Source organism: Pezoporus flaviventris, unplaced genomic scaffold (assembly GCF_033815535.1).
Source record: "Pezoporus flaviventris isolate CSIRO_AGI_PZ_B2104156 unplaced genomic scaffold, CSIRO_AGI_Pfla_v1 ptg000063l, whole genome shotgun sequence".
NCBI lineage: Eukaryota > Metazoa > Chordata > Aves > Psittaciformes > Psittacidae > Pezoporus > Pezoporus flaviventris.
In genome coordinates, this window is record NW_026892611.1 from 11,724,876 (window position 1) to 11,744,684 (window position 19,809).

Below are 19,809 nucleotides of genomic sequence, written 5' to 3' on the forward strand. Positions count from 1 at the left end.
GAGGCACCAGAAGCTGCTCAGGTTGGGCTGGCCATCAGTGGTGAGTGACTGCATTGTGCATCACTTGTTTCTTCTCAGGGGGGCAGGGTTTTATTATCCCTTTCTCTCTCTCTTTATTTTCTATCACTATTATGTTTTACTTTGATTTCCATCATTAAATTGTTCTTATCTCAACCCATGGGTTTTATCTTTTTTCTAGCTCTCCTCCGCATCCCACTGGAGAGTAGGGGGAATTAACAAGCAGCTGCATTTAGTTGCTGGTACTTTGGTTGCCAGCTGGGTTTAAATCAGAACATAGCCCCAGAAAACATAAGATGAATCAGGACCAGGGACCCCAGCCAGAAGCAAGAGGAGATAGAGCCAGGACTATGGACAAGGCTACAGCATGTATATGGGATCCTTTTGGGGTGGGAGGCCAGAGACAAGCTATGTGCAATGTGGATCCAGGGTCCATCCCGAAGATATGGCTGGAGACAAGCTTACAATATCAATTCAGAGGCCACCTAGGAGACAAGACCAAACAGAGGTTTACCTACATCAAAGCTCAGCCAAGGACAGAAGGCCCAGTCCTGAGCTTAAAAAATGCCTCTGGCCTCAAGCAGCAGGTTCAGAAGGTGAGGCTGCTCAGGGAAATTAAGAGCAATTAGTGCCTGCTGGGTCCTGCTGAGCTCCCCCCTGGCTCTGGGGGTGGCATTGCTAGGGACTGAGGGGGCTTGTGAGAGCTCCACTGTGGTCTCATCTGGGGCAGGAGGGGTGAGGACCAGCACCCCAGGGCCATGCCAGCCCTGGGGGTCCTGCTCATGGGTGTTTGGGGGGTGACTTGTATCAGGCCTCATGAGCACCCCCTGATTGGGGTAACTGGTGGGTGCCAACACATTTCCACTTCCTTTCCAGCGGATCCCTGGGGGTGGCCCCAGCCAGACACCCCTCCGGCCACTGTGCATGAGTGAGCTCATGCTGGCGACCACAGAAACCTCCAGCAACACAAGTGGGTGCCTGCTCCCCACCTCCATGCAACCACCTCATGGCCAGGGGCTTGATCTGACATGTCCTGGTGTGGCTCAAGGCCACGTGCCCACACTCCTCTTCCCCCTGGTCCTGCCACCCCCAGCAGCAGTGGCTGCTGGTGGGATCGTGCTGTGGAGCAGTGCAGGGACCGAGCCCTGGTTAAAAATAGCCTGGCAGAAAAGGGGATGTGGTGGGCTGGCCCTGCCAGGGTGATGGTGCAGCCTCAGCCACAGTGGCCCAGCACAGCACGGCGTGAAAACACCATTGCATACTCTGGGGCTGGGGCAGGAGAGTCTGGTTCACACCCCTCATGCCGGCAGAACCTGACTGGGTGCCTATAGCCCTGCCTGCAGCACTGGGACAGGCATCCACATCTTCCTCAGCACTCAGAAGGATCCCAGCCCCAGTCGCCTCCCTGCTCAGGGCATTTCTGGGCGTGCAAAGCAGCAGCGACCTGGGACAGCCCAGCCCACTCACTTCTGCCCCATCAAACAGGGGCAAGGACAAGTGAGCCGAGGTCCTTCAGAGACCAGAGGCTCCCCCCAGTAGGCAGAGGACACGTTTCCCTGTGGGAACCTGACAAAAAGCGTTCAGTCCAGAGGGAGGGCACTGAAAAATGGGGTTGTGGCTTGTTTGTTTTCTGTTAAAGAAAAGGAAGAAAGTAGCAGTTTCTGTTCTGCTCTCAGCAAGAAACATGTTTCAAGCGCGTTTCTGCTCTCAGCAAGAAACATCTCTCCTGGCAGTGAGCTTCCAGTGGCTGTAACATCCGTAACCGCAGTATAGCCCTTGATCAAAACCACTCTGTGTTTGTCCTTCCCAACACCTGAATATTCATTATTAGGAAGTGAACTTTCAAAACTTCTGCATGTGAAAACCTTGGACTTGCTTTTCCTTGGCAGCAAAGCAGGAGCTGCTCAGGGCCCTCTCACAGGCTGCTGGGGCTTGGTGGGGGGACGGATGGACGGATGGACAGGGGGTGTTAGCTATTTTCATTTTTACTGTGTAGAAGTTTGCCTCCTTGTGACCATGGCGACAGTTTTGGTTTGATGGTCTTTTCCCTCCCCATCCCCTTTGAACAGTCACACTGCCAGGGAATGGGGGAAAGCTGGGACAGCAAAGAGAAGCAAAACACCCTCCAGTCCTTTCTGCCAGCCTGAGGAGGGGTCAAAGGGAAAGAAAAATACCACGAACTCAATGAAGCCACCCACAGGCAAGACCAGCACACGGTGCTCTACAAAATGGGGAAACTTTCCATTAAGCTTTGGGCTTATAAGAGGGAGGGGAAAAAAAAAGTGTGCTTTTATTATTTTTTCCTACTAATTTTATCTGCCCTCTCCCACGGGAGGAGATGGGGAGTGACCGTGTCCGGGGGTGTTTGGGAGCTGATGTCTGGGGACAGGGACCCTCCTCCTGTGTCCCTGGAAGCTGGGCTGGTTTCAGACACAATCCCCCCCGGAAGGAGGAGCCATGGGTGTGGAGCTGGGGGCAGACACGGACCACGGGAGGACTCCTCACTCCATGTGGAGACCATGGCTGGGGCTGCCACAGGACACGCAGCTGTGCCAGCGCGCCCTGGGGGGGCTGAAGGTGAGAGACCCCTGTGGATGGGCTGAGATTTGCCGGCTCCTCTTGAGCTGTTTCCACCCCCACCCCTGATCTCACCAAGGGTTTCCCAGGGCTCTGAGCATGGTCTGCAGCAGTGTGCACGCTCCGCGTGTGTGCTGCTGCCAGACAGCCCCGTGGACCGCGGCCCCAGGCACTGCACGTGTCTTCCCTGGGTTTGATTTCCCAGGAGCAGAGTAGAAGGTCCACAAGTCAACACCGAAAGAGTTTTATTCAGCAGCTGCCCACCCTGCTGCACCCAGCAGTCATTTGGCAGCACAAAGCCACTCAGGAGCCCCTGTCCACCTCCCATCCCTCTCCGCATTGCACATGGCCATGACTACCCATCTCTTCCCACATAGAAAATGAAGGTGGGGGTAGGGGGAAACTGGGAGTTGGAGGCTTTGGTGCCTACCTGGCCTCCCAGAACGGTGCTTGCTCCAACCCAACAGGCCCCTCCACCGCGCACGTGGGGCACCAGGCCATAGGGCCCCTCTTCCCATGTGGCACAGCCCATCCTCCTCTCTTGGACAGCCTGCGATGGGCTCGTGGGTCGCGGCAGTGCTCTCTTCTCCGTAGCCCACAGTACACTCATCCATAAAGTAGGAAACACTACACCCTGCAGTGCTGTTTAGTAGTGCTTTCTACTTTATGGGTGACTGCACTGTCTCTCAGTCCGTGTCCGGCAGTCGCTCTCCTCCAGCGATGTGCTCACTTCCGCCCGCGCGGGGCCACGTCCCACACCCCCTGTGTCCCACCGCGGGCCCCCCTCAGTGTCGGCACGGCCAGGGATGCAAATCACAGGGGACAGGGAGCCTCTGCAGCATCACCTCCTGCCTTGGGGAGCTATGCCAGGCATGGGCACCGTCCTCGTCCCCACAGTGGAGATACTTCTTTGTGCTCCCTTGTCTCCACTAAAACCCCATCCTGGGCACAGGGGACATCCTCACCTTGTCCCCATGGGCAACACTGTACTTTATACCTCGTTGTCCCACCTCAAGCCCTATCCTGGGCACAAGGGAATTCCTCACCTTGTCTCCAAAGCAGAGAACCCACCTAATACCCCATCCTGGTCACAGGGGACAGCTTTGACTTGTCCGAAAAGGAAGGACCCCCCCTCAGACCCCATTCTAGTCATAGGAGTAAGTTTGCACTTACCTCCAAAGAGAGGAATCCACTTAATAATACTCCATTCGGGTCATAGGACACCACTTTGACTTGTCCCCAAGCAGGTGACTCCACCTCAGACCCCATTCTGATCATAGAGAACCCAATTGCCTTGTCCCTGCTGGTGGGGACCCTTTCAGACCTCATCCAGGGTACGGAGGTCATGTTTGCTATGCCCCCATGTGAGACCTTCACCCCATACCCTTTCATAGAGGACCCCTTTGCTTTGTTCCCATGCCGGAATCCCACCCTGAACTCCATTGTTGCCTTTCAAACCCCAGAGGATCCCATGAGGACCCCCTCATCTGGATCCCAAAAGTGAGATCCCATCTCAAACTCCACCATTGTCCCTCTAATCCCACCTGCATCACAAAGACTCCCCTTGCCATGTCCCCATGATGGGACCTAACCTAACTGACACCCTGGTCACAGAGGACTCTTTTGCCTTGTCTCCATGGCGGGCATCCTACAGAAAACCCCATCGCCATCACCCTTGAAATGCCCCCATGGGAGATTAGGTGTCATCCCTGCCTCCTTATCCCAAGAACACTTTGCCTCACCCCCCTGCCCCTGAAGCCACAGGAGCTCCGTGGCTGGCGGCTCCCCATGGGACTCCACCTTGCCCCATCTGCCAGTCACATGGAGACACTTTCCATGCTCCCACTGCCCTTCAGGCCATGCGCTGGGGGTCAGTCGGGGGTCCCTGCACCCAAAGCCACATGGACCCTCACCCCGCCAGCCTCACCTTGTCTGCACCGCCAGCCTCCATGTCACCCAGTCTTGTTCCCACTGCCACTGAAAACCCCCTGGGTGTCACTTCTGCTTCGGGTGCTTCCTGCCTCCACCCACCCGCCAGTGTGGTGCCTCCTCCCCCCGGCACCCCCCTCCTGGGATGGGGCGCTCCCTTACCTGTCGTCGGCCCCCAGCACCCGCTGCCCCCCCTCATAGTGGAATCGGGGCCATGGCCACCACACCCCAGGAGGCCCCGTGCTGCTCCTTGAGAGCCATGTGGGCACCTTGGATGGGTCCCCCCATTACCAGGTCAGGGCACAGGTGGCCCACGCTGGGTGCTGGTGGCCCATGCTGGGTGCTGGTGGCACATGCCGGGTGCTGGTGGTGCATGCTGGGTGCCGGTGGTGTATGCCAGATGCCGGTGGCCCACGCTGGGTGCTGGTGGCACATGCCGGGTGCCGGTGTGGTGAGGTGCTGCATGGAGTGATGGTGGCGGCGGCCAGAGAGCAATGGGCCCCTGTCCGTCGTGGGGCTGCTTTTAACCCCATCCTGCCCACGTGGCCCCAACCACAGGAAGAGCCGTAGCTGCTGAGGAGATAACGGTGCATGGTCCCACCCAGCACCACCCCGCAGCCTGACCGCAGCCAGCCCAGCGAGGGGCGAGGGGTGGCTGCTGCCGAGCACCGGAAGCCGTTGCAGAGCAGCCGATTGTGCTCTCCTGGGCCTTGCTGCTGAGGGCGACAAACATGTTTGTGCAAAACACAAAGAGCAAAAAGGGCTGTTTGCGCAGGGCGACAGGAACCAAATCCACCCCCTCCCAGCTGCGTGGGGGCTGGGATGGCCACGGGGCTCCACCATTGCCCCTCGCGCCATCCTGGTGGTGGGACCTGCACAGGAGTGAGACATTCCTAACCACAGAGAGAGCTTACGGAGGGGTCTGCAGGATTCAGGGTGCTGCCCTGTATAGGGCCAAAGGAGGTGGGGACATGGGTGCCAATGGACTGTGAGCCCTAAACGTGATCTTTCGGAAACACGTTGCCCAAGCGGCGTTCTGGAGCCTCTTACCCACTCCATGCACTGCAACGCTAGACTTCCCCCCGCCCCGGGCAGCTCTAACGGCTGACAGGGATGTGAGGCCCCGGGAAGTAAAGCAAAGGCCAGGTTCGCAGGGTTTGCATGCCGGGTTGCAGTAGCCAGCACTGCTCGGTGGCACAGGGGCTGGAGCTCCTGTGTGTCATGGAGCAGGGGGTTTGCACAGCCAGCACTGCACTGCATGCTGGAAGCATGCCCTGCCACAGTGCCAGGTGAAGCTGCCCATGAAACTAGTCTAAAAACTACGAGCTAAAGCACAACAGGTGACTTTAAATGGGATTGCATCTGCCTGTGCAATTGTTTTCATGTGGCTTTGCAAATGGCTCTTTTTTTAGGCCAAAATTATTCACACTCCACATTGACAAGCTGGACGGAAACGTAAAAAAAAAATAAACCTATGGTGAGGTTTGCAGAAGGCAGCGGAAGAGCAAGGTCAAAAATAACCGAGCAGCAGCACAGTCAGAAGTGATTTGACTTGAGCAGCACATGAGCTGGTAGAGGGGGCTTTGGTGAAAAGGGAGCTGGTTGGGAAATTCTTTTCAAACGGAGATTGAACTGCTCAAAAAGTTTCACTGGGAGAAAACAGCCCCAGACCCTAAGTGGCTGGAGTGAGCCTGTCTGCCTGCCCAGCTGGCCCCAGTGGTCTGCCCTGTCTCCCATCCTTTGCTGGTTCCCCAAGCCAGTGAGAAGTTCAGCAGGGAAATCTAAGCAGGTGATGTCTCCACAGGGTCCTTTGCTGGTGCAGCTCTGACTCAGGAGAGCATCCCTCTGCTTCTGCTTGCGGCAAGCAGCTCCTCACCAGCGGCAGAGGCCACCACATGCACATGTGGAGCTGACCCAAACGCCTTCTGAGCTCCCTGAATTATCCCTCCTGACGACACCTACAATTGTGAACATCAGTCTGGATGTGTGAGCAGGTTGTTCCCAAACCAGATACTCACCTGAGACAGCAGCCCAAGTCCAGTGTAGCGGGCAGGTCCCCAGTGGTACTGGGTGCTACCACAGGGTGTCAGAGGTGCAGAGGTACAGGCAACCATGCTCCTACAGCAGAGACAAGGAGCCTTTCTGGGGGCAGACAGAGGAAGCTTTGGTCCCAGAGGTGCTGCTGGGGACTTTCCAAGGCCACATTTCTTGTAGCGTGACTTGCTTCAACAAGCCAGCCCCTGCTTGAGAGAGCTGGGGGCAGGGGGTGGAGGTGAGAAAAGGCACATTTGATGCTAACCACGTTGCAAAGCAAGATGATGTGTTTCTTAATGGAGGCAGCTGGGAGACACTGCTGCGGAGAGACGGATGTCATGGGCAGGGTGAAGCACGTGGCCAGCGCTGGGGATGCTGCAGGGAAGGAGCTGTGCCCTCCCAAAATGGGCTCTCAGCAGAGCACTGCCCACTCAGCAAGGAGCCGAGGAGGTGTGTGGGACGGCCACTGGCGCCTTCCCAGCAGGGAAGTGGAGGGAGGCAATGCTTCCCCTTTCCCTGGCCCAGCACAAGCAAGGGGACATGACATTCTGGGTGTCCCAGGCTGGTTTCCTTCTGCCAGCAGCAGCCACTCACTGCCTGCACCGCCTCTCGGAGAGGAGGAAATCAGCAGATCTGGTTCTTCAGGTCTCTAAGTCTCCAACTGATGATGAACTTCCCACATCCCCTGGCCATTGGTTAATTTTACCAACTGGCAAACGAGGCTGCAGGAATTTCTACCCCCAGTGCTTGGCCTGGTCAAAAGAGCTCCCTGTGTTGGGGACACAGAGGTGTTTTGAAGCTCAGGGAGGCTGCTCTGGCTGTGTTTTCTCCCCGAGGACCTTGTGAGAGCTTCTGGTCCCTAGAATGCTCCTGAGACCCCTCTTCAGACCCTGGCCATCTGCTTTGCATCACCTGAGGACTTGCCGATGGATCCCCAGGGTGCTGGTTGCTGCTGTTCCCAAGGGTGCTGCTCCCCAACCCACCAGCACTCCTTAAAACAAACCCTCTCCCACCATGACACTGCTTCCCTGGCTCTACCCTCCCCTGCTCTTCTCTCGGGTCATGCAGATGCAGGTTGGACACTCGCAGCATCCCGGCACCCGGGTGTGCCACTCAGTTTTTGCTCTGTATTGAGCACCGGGGATGCACCGCTGCTGCTGCTCCACAGGGCCCAGGCTCCCCACTGCCCAGCGGGACATGGGCTGTTGCTTTTCCAGTAACTCTCCCAGTATCAATGGGCACAGGGGAGTGTGGGAGCTGGGGGCTTGGGGGGCAGCAGCAGCGCCAGCCCCGGCACAGGGGCAGGGGGAAGGGCCCTTGTCAGGCTGCACAGCCCAGGCACTGCGAAAGCCCTGATATTTCTTATCGTCCCTTGCAGCAACTTCCCCTCCTCGCCTGCGGTCGCAGGGCTCGCTGCACGCAGGGGAAGTGGTGGCCAGGCCGGCCGCCTTCAGCCCTGTGCCGTGCTGAAAGGAGATGAACCCCTGCCAGTGGTCCCAGCTCTGTGCCAGGCAGGGAGCTGCCTGCTGCCCAGCCATGCCTGCGCAGCTTCCATCTATCCGGCTCCTCGGGGGCCTGAGAGCTGTGCTGGAGGAGGAGGAGGGAGGGGGTGGTCTCACCTGAAGCCTCCCTGAGTCCCCTTCACTGGCTAGTGGGAATGGGATTCTGCTAGCCACTTGCTCCACAGACAGCCAGGAGCGCCTCCTGGTCATCATTCTGCCAGACCCCAACAGAGCTACGGTCATGTCACTGTTAACACTGAACACTAATGACTGCATTCCCAACATATGCCACCACGTTCCCTCTAAGAAGAGGGGACAGAGGCGCACAGATGGGCACAGTTCCCTCTGCTCTGCAGCGCAATGGGTGTCCTCAAGAAAAGACCCCTGGGGCAGAAGGCTCCAATCTGGTGGTGCTCCTGGAGAGCATGGGGAGGGCTACTACTGCTGCCCCAAAGAAATCGGGGGTGCCCAAAAGCTCCTGAGAGTTTTTTGGATGGTCAGATCATTGCCACCATCCTGCTAGGCACAAGGAAGCGCTGCTGGCACAGACAAGGGTCACCTCTGCACCCAAGCAGGAATGGGGCTGAGCCCCGTTTCCCTGCCAGGCGCCGGGACGGGCTCCCAGCCTGATCCCGCTGCCTGCGCCCTGCCCGTCCCCAGGGAGCGCCGCTGCTGGCAGGGCCGTTACAAGTGAGTCAACCAGAAACTGCCGGGTGAGGCGGGCTGCAGCCGAGTGAGCGTGAGGGGAAACCTCAGCCAGGCCGAGCGCCGTGGGGGGCGGGCGCGGGGGCACACGGGACCAAATTTAGACAGAGCGCGATCTGACCAAATATAGACACAGCGTGGCCCGGCTGCGCCAATGGCGGGCGTGGGGCCGTTGGCTGCCACGCACGGGGCCCCGTCACATCCCGTGTCACCTGCGGCAGCGAGCTCGCAGGTGGGGGCAGGGGAGGACACGGGTTGGGGCCCGGCACCAGCGCTGCGGCACAGACCGCGACTCCGCTCTCCCCTTTCCCCCCTTGACCCAAGGGTTGTGCAACGGCACACGGTGGGTGCCAGGGCAGGCCCATTTGGGATGAAGAATCATGGAATCCCAGGCGGGTTTGGGCTAAAGGGACCTTAAAGCTCCTCCAGCTCCAACCCCTGCCACGGGCAGGGACACCTTCCACTGGAGCAGCTTGCTCCAAGCCGCTGTGTCCAACCTGGCCTTGAACACTGCCAGGGATGGGGCAGCCACAGCTTCTCTGGGCACCCTGTGCCAGAGCCTCAGCACCCTCACAGGGAAGAGCTTCTGCCTAAGAGCTCATCTCAGTCTCCCCTCAGGCAGCTTAAAGCCATTCCTCTTGTAACTCAACAGCAATATGGGGAACGGATGAAGCTGTGCTCTGGACCTTCTGGTGCAGGATGGACTCAGGAGATGTGGGGCTGAGCTTTGTAGTGACAGTCCCTCCTTCCCCAGAATTGCCTGCTCCCACACTGGGACAAGGCATGAGGATCTCTGAGGTCCAGAGACCCTGAGGACCCAGGGACAGGCACCAAGGGCTGCCAGGAACATCTTCCCAAACCTGGCAATGATGGCTGCTTTCCAGACCAGCCAGGCCAGGTGGTGCTGGGAGAGCAGCATCGAAGGCCCAGCCTGGCCAAGGGGCTGGTTCCTGTAGCCACCAGCACAGGCTGACACCTTGCCCCATACCATGCACCTCAGCTGTTTGGGGTCTCCCAGAGGAGGTGCAATGTCCTCACCCAGCATGTGTCCAGGACTCTGCTTGGCTTCTCAGCAACTCTTCTGCCACTGTCTACACAGGAGGACCATTCCCTCCAGGGGAAAAACCCAGCACCTACTTTGGGAAGAGCCTGGGTGACGTACATCTGGCCAAAATGAGGAAGGACGAGTACCACTCAGGATGCAGCAGGAGGCCCCAGTAGAGCTGGGGACAAAGCAGATACCACCAGGTTCTCAAATCCGTCCTGTGACTTCATCTGTGGTCTCACTTTGCCATTTGCCACAAGGAACCATGCACCCCCCGCAACCTCCACCGTCAGGATGAGACCCTAATCTGTCCCACCAACCCCTGGCATCTCCCCTTCCCATGAAGCAGAACTGCAGGAGCAGACCAGGGAGGTGAGAGGGCTCAGCCCAGAGGAGGTTTGGGACCCTCCAACAGCTTCTTGTGTCCCCCCAGATGCTAAGACCCCAACTCTGTCAGCATCAGTGGGTTTAGACGTATCCACCATGAAGCAGCTTAGGGCCACTTTGCAGGCAGCACTGAACTTGCAGGGGGTGACAGCACCATCTTCACGTGCTCTTTGCAGGCCTGCTTCAGGAACCAATGGCCCACCAGTCTGTCTGTCCCTCACAAAGCAAAGCCTCCTCCTTCCCTTGTAATTCCTGACAGGCAAACAGCCAGAGGACCCATCATACCTCAGAGCTCCCTGTTTTCCCTGCAGATCCCCTCAGCCGGGAACACGTCTCCATTCTTTGCCTACCATTGCTAGAACACCAGGAACCCCTTGGGACGGTGCACGAGGCAGACGTGCCCCACTTCTGCCATGCTTTGAAAGCCTTCATAACTACCTGCACCTCCGAAACCTGCACCCATCCCCTCTGCAGCCCATCCAAACGGCTGCTACTGAAAGCTGGCCATGGGCCCCTCCTCTTCCCACCACATCAGACACAATCAGGTGCCTTGGTAGCTTCTCCCCATGGGTGCTGACGCAGAGGTGATGGGCAGGGTGGGCCGCCATTAACGGCATGCACTATGGCTTTGCCATCCTCGCTCCAGCAGTGCTTCCCCCCAGCCCTGGGCTGGCAGCACAGGGACCAGGTCATTTTTCCCTGCACCTCAACCTTGCCAAGGTCTCTTCAGCCAGCTTCCAAGGAAAGCAGGGGTTTGTTTTAGTTTAGTTTATCCCCCCAGCACCTACCCGCAAGGGTCTCCGCACCCCTGCGGTCACCAGCCCCCCCAGCACACAGGGAAGATCTGAGGCTGTGCACTGGAAGGCAGTGAGGCAGCCCCTGAGAGCAGATTTAGGATGAAGCAGCCCTGATGCTGCTGCAGTCAACCCTGGGCAGCACCTCTGCCACGGCATGCGCAGAGCACCCGTGGGAGCACAACTGGGGGTGTCACCACACCTCAGCCACTGTCCCAAGGCACTGCTACACATCCCCCTCCCTCTGCAGGCCAGCGTGGCCAAGCTGCAAGACAAAGGCTCATGGCAGGCGGTGGGAGCAGCGTGCAGGGACAGAGCCTCGGGGCCCCCCGTGCAGGTGGGGAGGGCTCAGACAGGCATTTCCCAGCAGCGGCAGCAGCTGCTCTGCGTGGAAGCACCCAGTGCGCTGCGGTTTGGGAAAGTCATTTTTCTCACCCGGAGGCAGAGCCGAGGTATCGGTTCTCAAAACCCGCACCAAGAAAACCCACTGGCTCGTGCTTCCTGCCTGCGCTGCCCGGGGCTGCCCTGGCCTCCCCCTGCACGGGGGGCGGCCGCGGTGCCAACCCTGCAGGGCTTCCAGGCCTGGCTCAAACATTTTAACGTCATTTTGGTGCAGGGGGAGGAGCCGTCTTCAACTGACTCAGATCCACAACTCCCTGCCCTGTTGACGCTTTCTCTCCTGATTACAGCCCAGGCTGCCACTGCACATCTTTTCTATTCCTTCAACGTGAGAGCTCCCTGCCCTACTTTTCTCAGCAAATAAAGATCCAGATCCGTTTGCTTTTTTGCTGCTACAAACTGCTGGCAGCCCCAGGGCTCAAGTCTAACTGAAATGCTCATTTTAGGGCGCTTTGCAGAGGTCCAACGCTCAGCTCTGGCAGCCTGGAAGCAATGAATCACTTGGGTGGCGTGGGCTGGGAGATGTGGTGCGTGTGTGGGTGAGCGAGCAAGCTTGCAGGGAAGAGGCTCACTGATTCAGCCCTATCAGAGGCACCCAGTGCTCAGAAGCACTGTGAGCTGCTTGCAGGCAGAGGAGGTGCAGCTCTCTCTGAAAGCCCACCAGGGCTCAGCCTGTTTGCTTGATGTTCTGCCTCTTGCACTTTCACTGCAGCACCCCAGTCTGAACTCTATATAACCTGGAGTAGTTGTGATTCCTTCCAAGGGGTGAGGTCCCAGCAGGCTTTAGAAGCCCCTTCACCTTCTATGAGAGGCACAGTGACAATGTGCACTTCTCCCTGGGGACAACTAAGCAAAGTTCCCAAGCGCTGGGCAGTAACTGCATTACTGCAAGACTGCAGCTCCCCAGGAAGGGAGACATGAACCACCGTGCCTGCAGACTCACACCCAGCCAAGCCAAACAAGCCCACCCTGCACAGGTCCTGCACGGAGCCCTCTCATCACCTCCTCTGCACCATGCGGCCAGGGGACCAGCTGACCTGGGACTGTGGAAAGAGTCACAATGTGCCTCCAGTCCTGGAACAGCTCCAGCGTGTCCATGCCAATCCCTGGAGCCAGGGAAGGGGGACACAGCCGGGTAAGCTAGAGGGAGGGCATGGCACTGTGAAATACAGCAGAAAAAGCACATGAGCCTCAGGTCTGTCCTGCTCTGGTCCATCTCCAGCAGCTTCCCCTCATCACCAGCCTCCAGCCATGCTCCACGAAGCCGTGCTGCCACCCCGTGGCACTTAAAAGGTGAGGCTTCGAAGCTGGCCATGGCCAGGGTCGTTGCTCTCTGTCATATAGTAATATGACGAATCATACATTCGTCATTTAAGAGTATGACGAATAATAGAATCACAGAATGGTTTGGGTGGGAAGAGATTTTAAAGCTCATCCAATTCCAAGCCCCTGCCACAGGCAGGGACACCTTCCACTAGAGCAGGCTGCTCCAAACCCCATCCAACCTGGCCTGGAACACTGGCACGGAAGGGTGATCTGCCCCCACAATCCTTCCAACTTGGCTGTAGCCAAAGCATCACTCAAGATCCATCTCCCCTCAGCTGTAAAAAATGCTGCCTATCTCATCCTCCTTGATCCCTTTCATTCTGAACCTTGTCAGCTCTCATCAACCTCACACAACTAGACAGCACTGGCTGCAGCTTTCTTGGACACTTCTGCTGGAAATGAACACAGCCTGGGGGATCCTAGCTCACTCTGTGCTTCTCACAGCACAGCCAATCCAAAATACCCTCAAGGGCCCAGATGTCTGTGCCTAAAATGTCTAAATCGGAGCATCCTGGAGTCAGTCACACCTTTCTCCCACAGACCTGACCTACCAGGGTCATCTCCTGCCCAGGCTCTGCAACCAAGGAAGCCTGGAGGGTAAGCATCAGGTAACTCAAGTGCTTTGGATGTTCACCAGGGGTGTGTGAAAATCAGATCCCTCCTCTCCCCAGAAGATGTGAACCTGCTGGTCCATCTTTCCCAGAGGAGACTGTAACCCCCAGGCCAGGAGCATAAGCACCCTTGGTTCTTCCACAAAAGGCAGTCAGCTCCTGGAGATGTCTGCTGGAGCTCAAAAGCCCACCACCAACTTGACTTGGTCCTGGTCTGCATCCAGCAAATAATCTTCACTACAAGTCCCGAGGAGAAATGTGGTTTAAGGCATCTTTCCCTGCAGTCTTTTGTCTCAACTAGCACTGTGACCCCACACAGCCTCCCTATGTTCACATCAGTCTTCTCTAGCCACACATCTGCTCCAAACCCCTGGGTTTGAGTGCTTGGGGCTCTTCTCTGGGCTAGCTCTACAAACCACAGCAGGACAGAGAACACATCACCTTGGTGCTGCTGACACTCACTTTGCAACAGCAATGCTCCCTTGCTGCAGCTGCTTTCGTGCCACATCAGATGGTGCTTTCACCATCTGATTCCAGCCACCGTATTTCACCAGATAGTGATTTTCCACTATTTGTCTACAAAAAACCAAAATTGAGCTTTCCAGCTATAGAATTATCTCAGGGGGAAAAAGATTATTTCAGAGAGCTACTGATATAGATGGCTTATCTAAGGGCAGAGTCCTTTGTGATCAGCCGGCTTCCACATCCCCTGCACCAGACCACGCAGGCCCAGAGCGCCAAGACCTCTAGATAACCTGCACATGAAATACTTAGCATCATCTACCTACTCCATCCAGCAGTGAGCTGTAAGACCCAACCCACTAGTCTGCTCATTCCTACAGTGAGGCACTCCGCAGTTCAGCCAGGGCAGGATCTCCCTCCCCAGGCAGAAGTGTCGTCCATGGTGTAAGAAGTGACGGCAACTGTAGACTCCAAACAGTCTGGCAGGTGTAGGGGGTGAGTGTGAAACCCCCACTCCCTGCAGTGGGTGAAACTAGTGACTAGAGATTCAGCTCTGAGCAGACAGTGCATTTTATTGAAGTATAAACACAACTATATCCCAGCCCTTCTCTTTTCCATGCCACCAGTAAAAAATCTAGTGCATCACCATTAAGCACTGCTTCCCCAGACCCATTCATGCCATCCCCCTCGACAAGGGTCAAAGAAAATATCTACAGTCTGTGTAGGCCCACAGTGGTACAACAGAGGCCAGAAGTACTGAGAGAAGCTGAGCCAGGAAGCTCCCTCCACGTCAGGCTCTCCTTCCCACATGCTAAAGCTAAAAGGTTTTGGAGCAGTGCCCCACATGCCTGGTGCCACTCCAAACATATCTGGGGAATCCTCCAGGCAGCACAAGAGCACTTTAGGTTTTTATAGCTGTGTCTCGGGACTTGTAAGCCACACCACGGCTCTTCAGCTCTCTGACGATCCCTGCAGCAAGGAGAAAAACACACTTCAGTATTCCTTAGGGATGAAGAGCCCTGAAAAAATCCGGCTGCTCTGTCATGTAGCCTTCACACAGTTTATCCCTGGTACCACAGGGATAGCAGCATCTTTAATGTCAGCTTCTGGCAGGTGTTGTGCTGAAAGACTGCTGGGAGAAACCCCACCTGCATAACCGTGAAAGCACCTCCTATTCAGCATCTCTTTGTGGCACCCTTGCTCATCCCTTCACCCACGCTGCAAGTGCTCTGTTTGCAATACACAGTATTCACTGAACATCCTGATTTTGTCACACAGCACAGCACAATGCTCTGCCCAGTTTGACACCTTCAAAACAACAGCCCCAGCACCTCCTGCACAGAACAATCCCTCAGCTGCCACCTGCGCAGGAGCCTCCCCCATAACACGAGCTGCAGCGTTACCTTGAGGCAGCCGGCCGGTCACTGACACTGCGTACACACCCGGCTTGAAGTTACCTGGGGGAAAGAGAACACTGAGGGGTACCTGCACGGCAGCAGCCAGGTGGGGCAGCATCCTGGGAGCCTCTGACAGCGCTGATGCCCCCTCATCGGGAGCAGAGACACCCTCTGCAGCCCCAAAAGCAACTCCCGCTGCCCCAGAGAAGGGTTTGCTGAGGAGAAGGGATCTCCGCCCCCAGAAACCCACTCACTGATCCGCTGCCACTTGGAGACCCAGCTGTCCTCAGGGCTCATCATCGCGATGATCCTGTGGGAGGGACAGGAGTGAGAGGACGCTCTGCAGCCGAGTGACACCCCGGTGACCACGGGTCGGGCCCACTCACCCGTCGAAGGAGGAGCTGGTACAGTCATAGACCATCTCCCGGTTGCCCTTCATCTGCAGGTACGCATCGCAGTTGTCGCAGCCGTCGTACTCGAACTGGTCGATGGTCTGAGGGGACAGAGGCGTCAGCGCGGGGCCTGGCCGGGACCGGGAAGGGCCGGAGCGAGGGAAGGGGAGGGCTGCGCCGGGCCAGGCCGCAGTAACCAGGCAAAGCTGGCTGGGTAAAGGGAGGGAGCCACGGGACGGAGAAACGCCCGCGGGCCGAGAGAGGCCCCAGCCCGGCGGCAGGAGGGGAGCAGGGCCCGGGCCCGGGCCGGGGCAGGAGGTGCGGAGCACGGTGCCAGCGCTGGCCGCACCTTGACGAGGGAGCACAGCAGGCAGGCGCGGAGGTGCCGCAGGTCCTTGGGGACGGTCTCCAGCGCCATGCCGCCACGGCGAGCCCCGCGCAGGCGCAGAGCGGGGCCGGGGCCGGGGCGGGGCTGGGCGCGGAGGACGGGCGGTCCTAGCGCCGGTCACGGCCGGGGCCACCGCGCGGGGGGGGGCGGTCCGAGGGGTTTGGCAACGCAGCGCGGTGCAGAGAACAAAAGCAGGCGAGCAGACCGGGTACGTGGATAAATATATTAGTAAATAAATATATTTCTGAGCACATCAGCATATTCACACATCTTTTATCGGACATAAATACACAAGTTTGCATAGATATAAAACGTATTCTTCCTTTTTCCTTTCTCTTTTTTTTTTGGGGGGGGGGAGGGGTGGTGTCATAATTTATTCCCAAGCCCCAGAGCCAGGCCAGGCTCAGGAAATGACAACCAGTGACAAAAATCAAACCTATATTCACATTTCCAAAGGATCTGAACATCACAGAACGGAGCAAAGGCTCTGTGTGGGAAGGGGGGAGGTCCAGCCAGCCCGGGCCACAGCACCCACCCCGGTGGGGCAGGAGGCCCTGGGAGGGTGGCAGTCCCTGGGGAATGGCTGCACTTCGGGTTAAGATAGAGGGAGTTTGGGATGCTCTGGCTTCCATCGGTTTTCAGGTGGGACTTTGGAGGCAATGAAGAAAAACGAGCTCTGCTTCATTGCAGTGAGGCTGAAGAAATTCCATGACAGAGCCCAAGGGTCCTGAGCACTTGAATGCATCACCCTGAAGTGACAGGGGCAGGAACTGAAAGGAGCCTTTTCTCAGATACTGCTTCTTCCCTTCCAGGCAGCCAAGGATGGAAGTCCATCTACTGAAGAGGACCTTAAAAACCACCTTCCTGGAGAGTTCCTCCCTCTCCTCCCATCCAAGAACCCACAGAGGCAGACCTGCATGCTCTCATTCGGCTCAGAATCTAGAATGGCTTTCTGTATGAAAAGGAGCAGCAGCATAATGTCAGGAAAGGAAAACAGGAAAGGAAAAGCAGGCATTGCCCTGCACAGCCCTGTAATACTGCAGTAGGGAGTGGAAAGAGTGCATTAGTGCTGACCACTTTCTCCAAGAAGCTTGAGGTCTCCTGCAGGTTCCAAGCCCTCTGTTTTCTTAAGGATAAGGAGGGAAAGAGGAGGACTTTTAGACTGCAGACTAGATGCCCATTCTTTGAGGCAGTGAAATGCACCTCTGGAGGTTCGCAGCCTTCTGTTAAAGAAACCAGTGGGAGCACCTGGACTTCGCAACCCTCCTTCCTGTGAAGTCATCTGAGTCCTCCAGGATGGTCAAGGATGTAGGGAGCTGGTTGACATGGACAACATGCACAGGAAGCTGAACAGGGAGAATCTACATATGCTCCTGTTTTGTTGTTTGTTTTTTGGTTTTTTCCTCTAGCTTAAGACAGACATCCCTGCAAGGGAGAAAGAAATCTGAGCTTCTGTCTTCTGCCTGCTTTGTAGGACAAGCAAGAAGAGCCTCAAAAGATTAAAATATAGTTCTCCTGGTTTCTTTGATGAAAGAAATTCAACTCTTCCCTAGACTGAAAGGTCCTGCAGTGGTTTGGTCACAGAAGAAATGAACATTAACAAGGGAATAATGTTTTGTTTTAAACAGTGCTATTGCCTGACTTCAGATCATTTGAATGTCAGTGACTGATTAGCAGCTGGGACAAAGATGCCTTTTTCAAAGAAGGGCAGCAAACCCCATAAAAAGCCTTTCTCACCAATGAAGGAAGGCAGAGGTAGGATCATCCTGAACTGGAACTACATAACCCATACTCTTTCTTGTACTGGAGAAGCAGCTGCTGCTTTAAAGAAAGACACAGAAAGGTTACTGAGTACTCAGCAGTCTGTCCCTACATCGGGTTTCAAACTGTCAGGAGTTACCTTCAGCTCCAGTGTTGCATCCTCACCAGTGCCCAGAGTATTAACTCTGGGAACGCTGGGTGCCACAGAAATGGGCACTTCATGTGGGAATCTGCCCAATTCTTTGGCCTGAATGGTCATTGAAGGCAATAAAATCAATACTTGAATTCCCTGCTGAATGAAAACTGATTGGGTTCTGTAAGTTTTTCATTTGGGCAGGCTTTATTTTACTTGAATGCCCCCAAATTATGAGATGTAGGAAATGAGAACTAGTGACATTAAAAAAAAAACCTCCGCAACTGGGAGAGAAAAAAACCCTAGTAATAAACCAAGAACTTAGTGATTGATCAAGTTTTCTCTCTCCATTCAAAAAATATTAGGAAAGCCAGAAGAGTATTTTGAAAAATTCCTTTGCAGGATCATTTCAGGTGTCTTAGAAATACAATTAAGGCTGGGTGATGCTCAGCACTTATTATGGATACTTTTGCTGGGAATTTTGCTCTGTCTTGAGGCAATGAGAGAGGAAGGACAGAAGCAAGAGCCACATCAAGGCAAAGATTTTCCATGATTCCTGAGATGGGAGCATCTCAGGTTTGAAATATGCTCAACAAATGAGTTGCTCTTAACAGAGCCAGCCATCACACCTATCTTGAGAGCAGGTGGAGGAGAGTGAGAGAGAGACTTGTACACACTGCCAGATGAGATTGCTCTTCCCACTGCAACAGGAAGAGTCTAACCCAGCTCCTTCCCAGAAATACTGATCTTGTCCCTGTGTCTTCACCTCGCCTGCTGCTGGCAAAACCCAGCAAATGGCTGAGATGGCGTCAGCTGAGGGACAATGAAGTGATCAAAAGTGGTGAGAGCTGTTGGTTTCCAAAAAAGCCAGAAGCAGCACCTTGCAGGGAAGACCTGTGGGTGATAAGATGGAGAATAGCTTGTTCCTGTGTCTGAAATAAGAGTGGAAAAGCTAAATTAAGAAGTCTGGCTTTTGACAAGCGAGGAAATTAAGTCAGGAGCTACCAGGCCACAGAAAGTCATTTCTGCAGCTTTTGGTCTTGAAGGTTTGTTTATTTTTGAAGTGCTTAGCAAAACCTTCCATGGCATGAACATGCCGAAATAGTAGCTTGCACTCACTGCGCGAGCTCTCCAGCTGGTGACTCCCAACTCTGACCTCTGAGCCAGCTGGCCCACACAGATGGATGCTACAGGATGAAGATGGTCTGCCTCTGCCTTCAAAGGAGAAGGGGACCTGGAGAACACAGCACCGTGTTTGTGTGACCATCGCAAATGGGGAACATGTGAAGAGACCACAAGTGCTTATTCAGAGTCTGCACCCTGGCATGGGCTGTGCAGGTCAGGACTGCGCAGAGCCAGATGTGAGCTCCTCGACGGCTGGTACACTGAACATCTTTGTCCACTCCAGCTCTCCAGTAAGGAAGCAGGCCAGTGTTTTATTAAACTGAGTGTTCACGGACATCCTGGACCTCCTCTTCAGATCCTGTGTTCAAAGAAAAGGAGAAAGAAAAATGCTCACCTAGCTGAACATTCCCAGGCTCTGCAGCCATGACCCTGCAATACAGAGAACAGATGCTGCAGCGAAAGCCACTAAGTTTCTCACAGTATTTTGGAGGGACTTTCCTGGCCACCTCCCCAGTCAGTTTGTTTCTGAAAGCTAAAGCACAATAAAATGTTAAGATAAGATGTCAAGCTAGTCTTTAAGTATTTCAGAAGATACAGGCTAAGCACAGTGCACCTCAGAGTTCACACTGGTACTAGATGTTTGCTTTTGAGGCTTTTTGATGCTTGCTCTTCAAGGAAAAGCTGTACAGCCATTTAAAAAATCAGTAGCAACAGAATGTAACACCAATTCGTATTCTCACAGTGGCATGGCAGCACCTACCAGGGACAGCGAACAACAGAAACTCCACACAACAAAAGCAGACTGCAAGTGCTGTGTGCATGCA

General features: G+C 55.6%; 2 protein-coding genes and 1 long non-coding RNA gene across 4 annotated transcripts in view; all 3 read right to left on the bottom strand.

Annotated features, from left to right (window-relative positions):
- Positions 1-2,823: 2,823 nt before the first annotated feature.
- LOC133278146 (uncharacterized) lies at positions 2,824-5,209 on the bottom strand. Its single transcript, XR_009746469.1, has 2 exons — positions 4,816-5,209; positions 2,824-3,357 (listed from the first exon to the last, which is right to left on the bottom strand). It is a non-coding gene; the product is annotated as an uncharacterized LOC133278146 (long non-coding RNA).
- A 9,132-nt stretch (positions 5,210-14,341) lies between these two features.
- The window catches only part of SUPT4H1 (SPT4 homolog, DSIF elongation factor subunit), a 57,873-nt gene continuing 52,405 nt past the window's right edge, over positions 14,342-19,809 (bottom strand). Inside the window, exons 2-6 of the mRNA XM_061470649.1 lie at positions 15,928-15,996; positions 15,573-15,679; positions 15,441-15,496; positions 15,193-15,246; positions 14,342-14,758 (exon numbers count right to left, since the gene is read on the bottom strand). Of these exons, the coding sequence (XP_061326633.1) occupies positions 14,691-14,758; positions 15,193-15,246; positions 15,441-15,496; positions 15,573-15,679; positions 15,928-15,996 (354 nt within the window). The 3' untranslated portion in view covers positions 14,342-14,690. The remainder of the gene's footprint in view (positions 14,759-15,192; positions 15,247-15,440; positions 15,497-15,572; positions 15,680-15,927; positions 15,997-19,809) is intronic.
- The window catches only part of RNF43 (ring finger protein 43), a 56,713-nt gene continuing 53,224 nt past the window's right edge, over positions 16,321-19,809 (bottom strand). Inside the window, exons 9-10 of one of the 2 annotated variants that reach the window (XR_009746470.1) lie at positions 18,980-19,343; positions 16,321-18,754 (exon numbers count right to left, since the gene is read on the bottom strand). Coding sequence is in view for 1 of the 2 variants with exons in the window: in XM_061470648.1 (XP_061326632.1) it covers positions 19,300-19,343 (44 nt within the window). In the remaining variant the exon portion in view is untranslated. Of the gene's footprint in view, positions 19,344-19,809 lie in introns of both variants that reach the window. The other variant, XM_061470648.1, reaches the window with a different exon arrangement.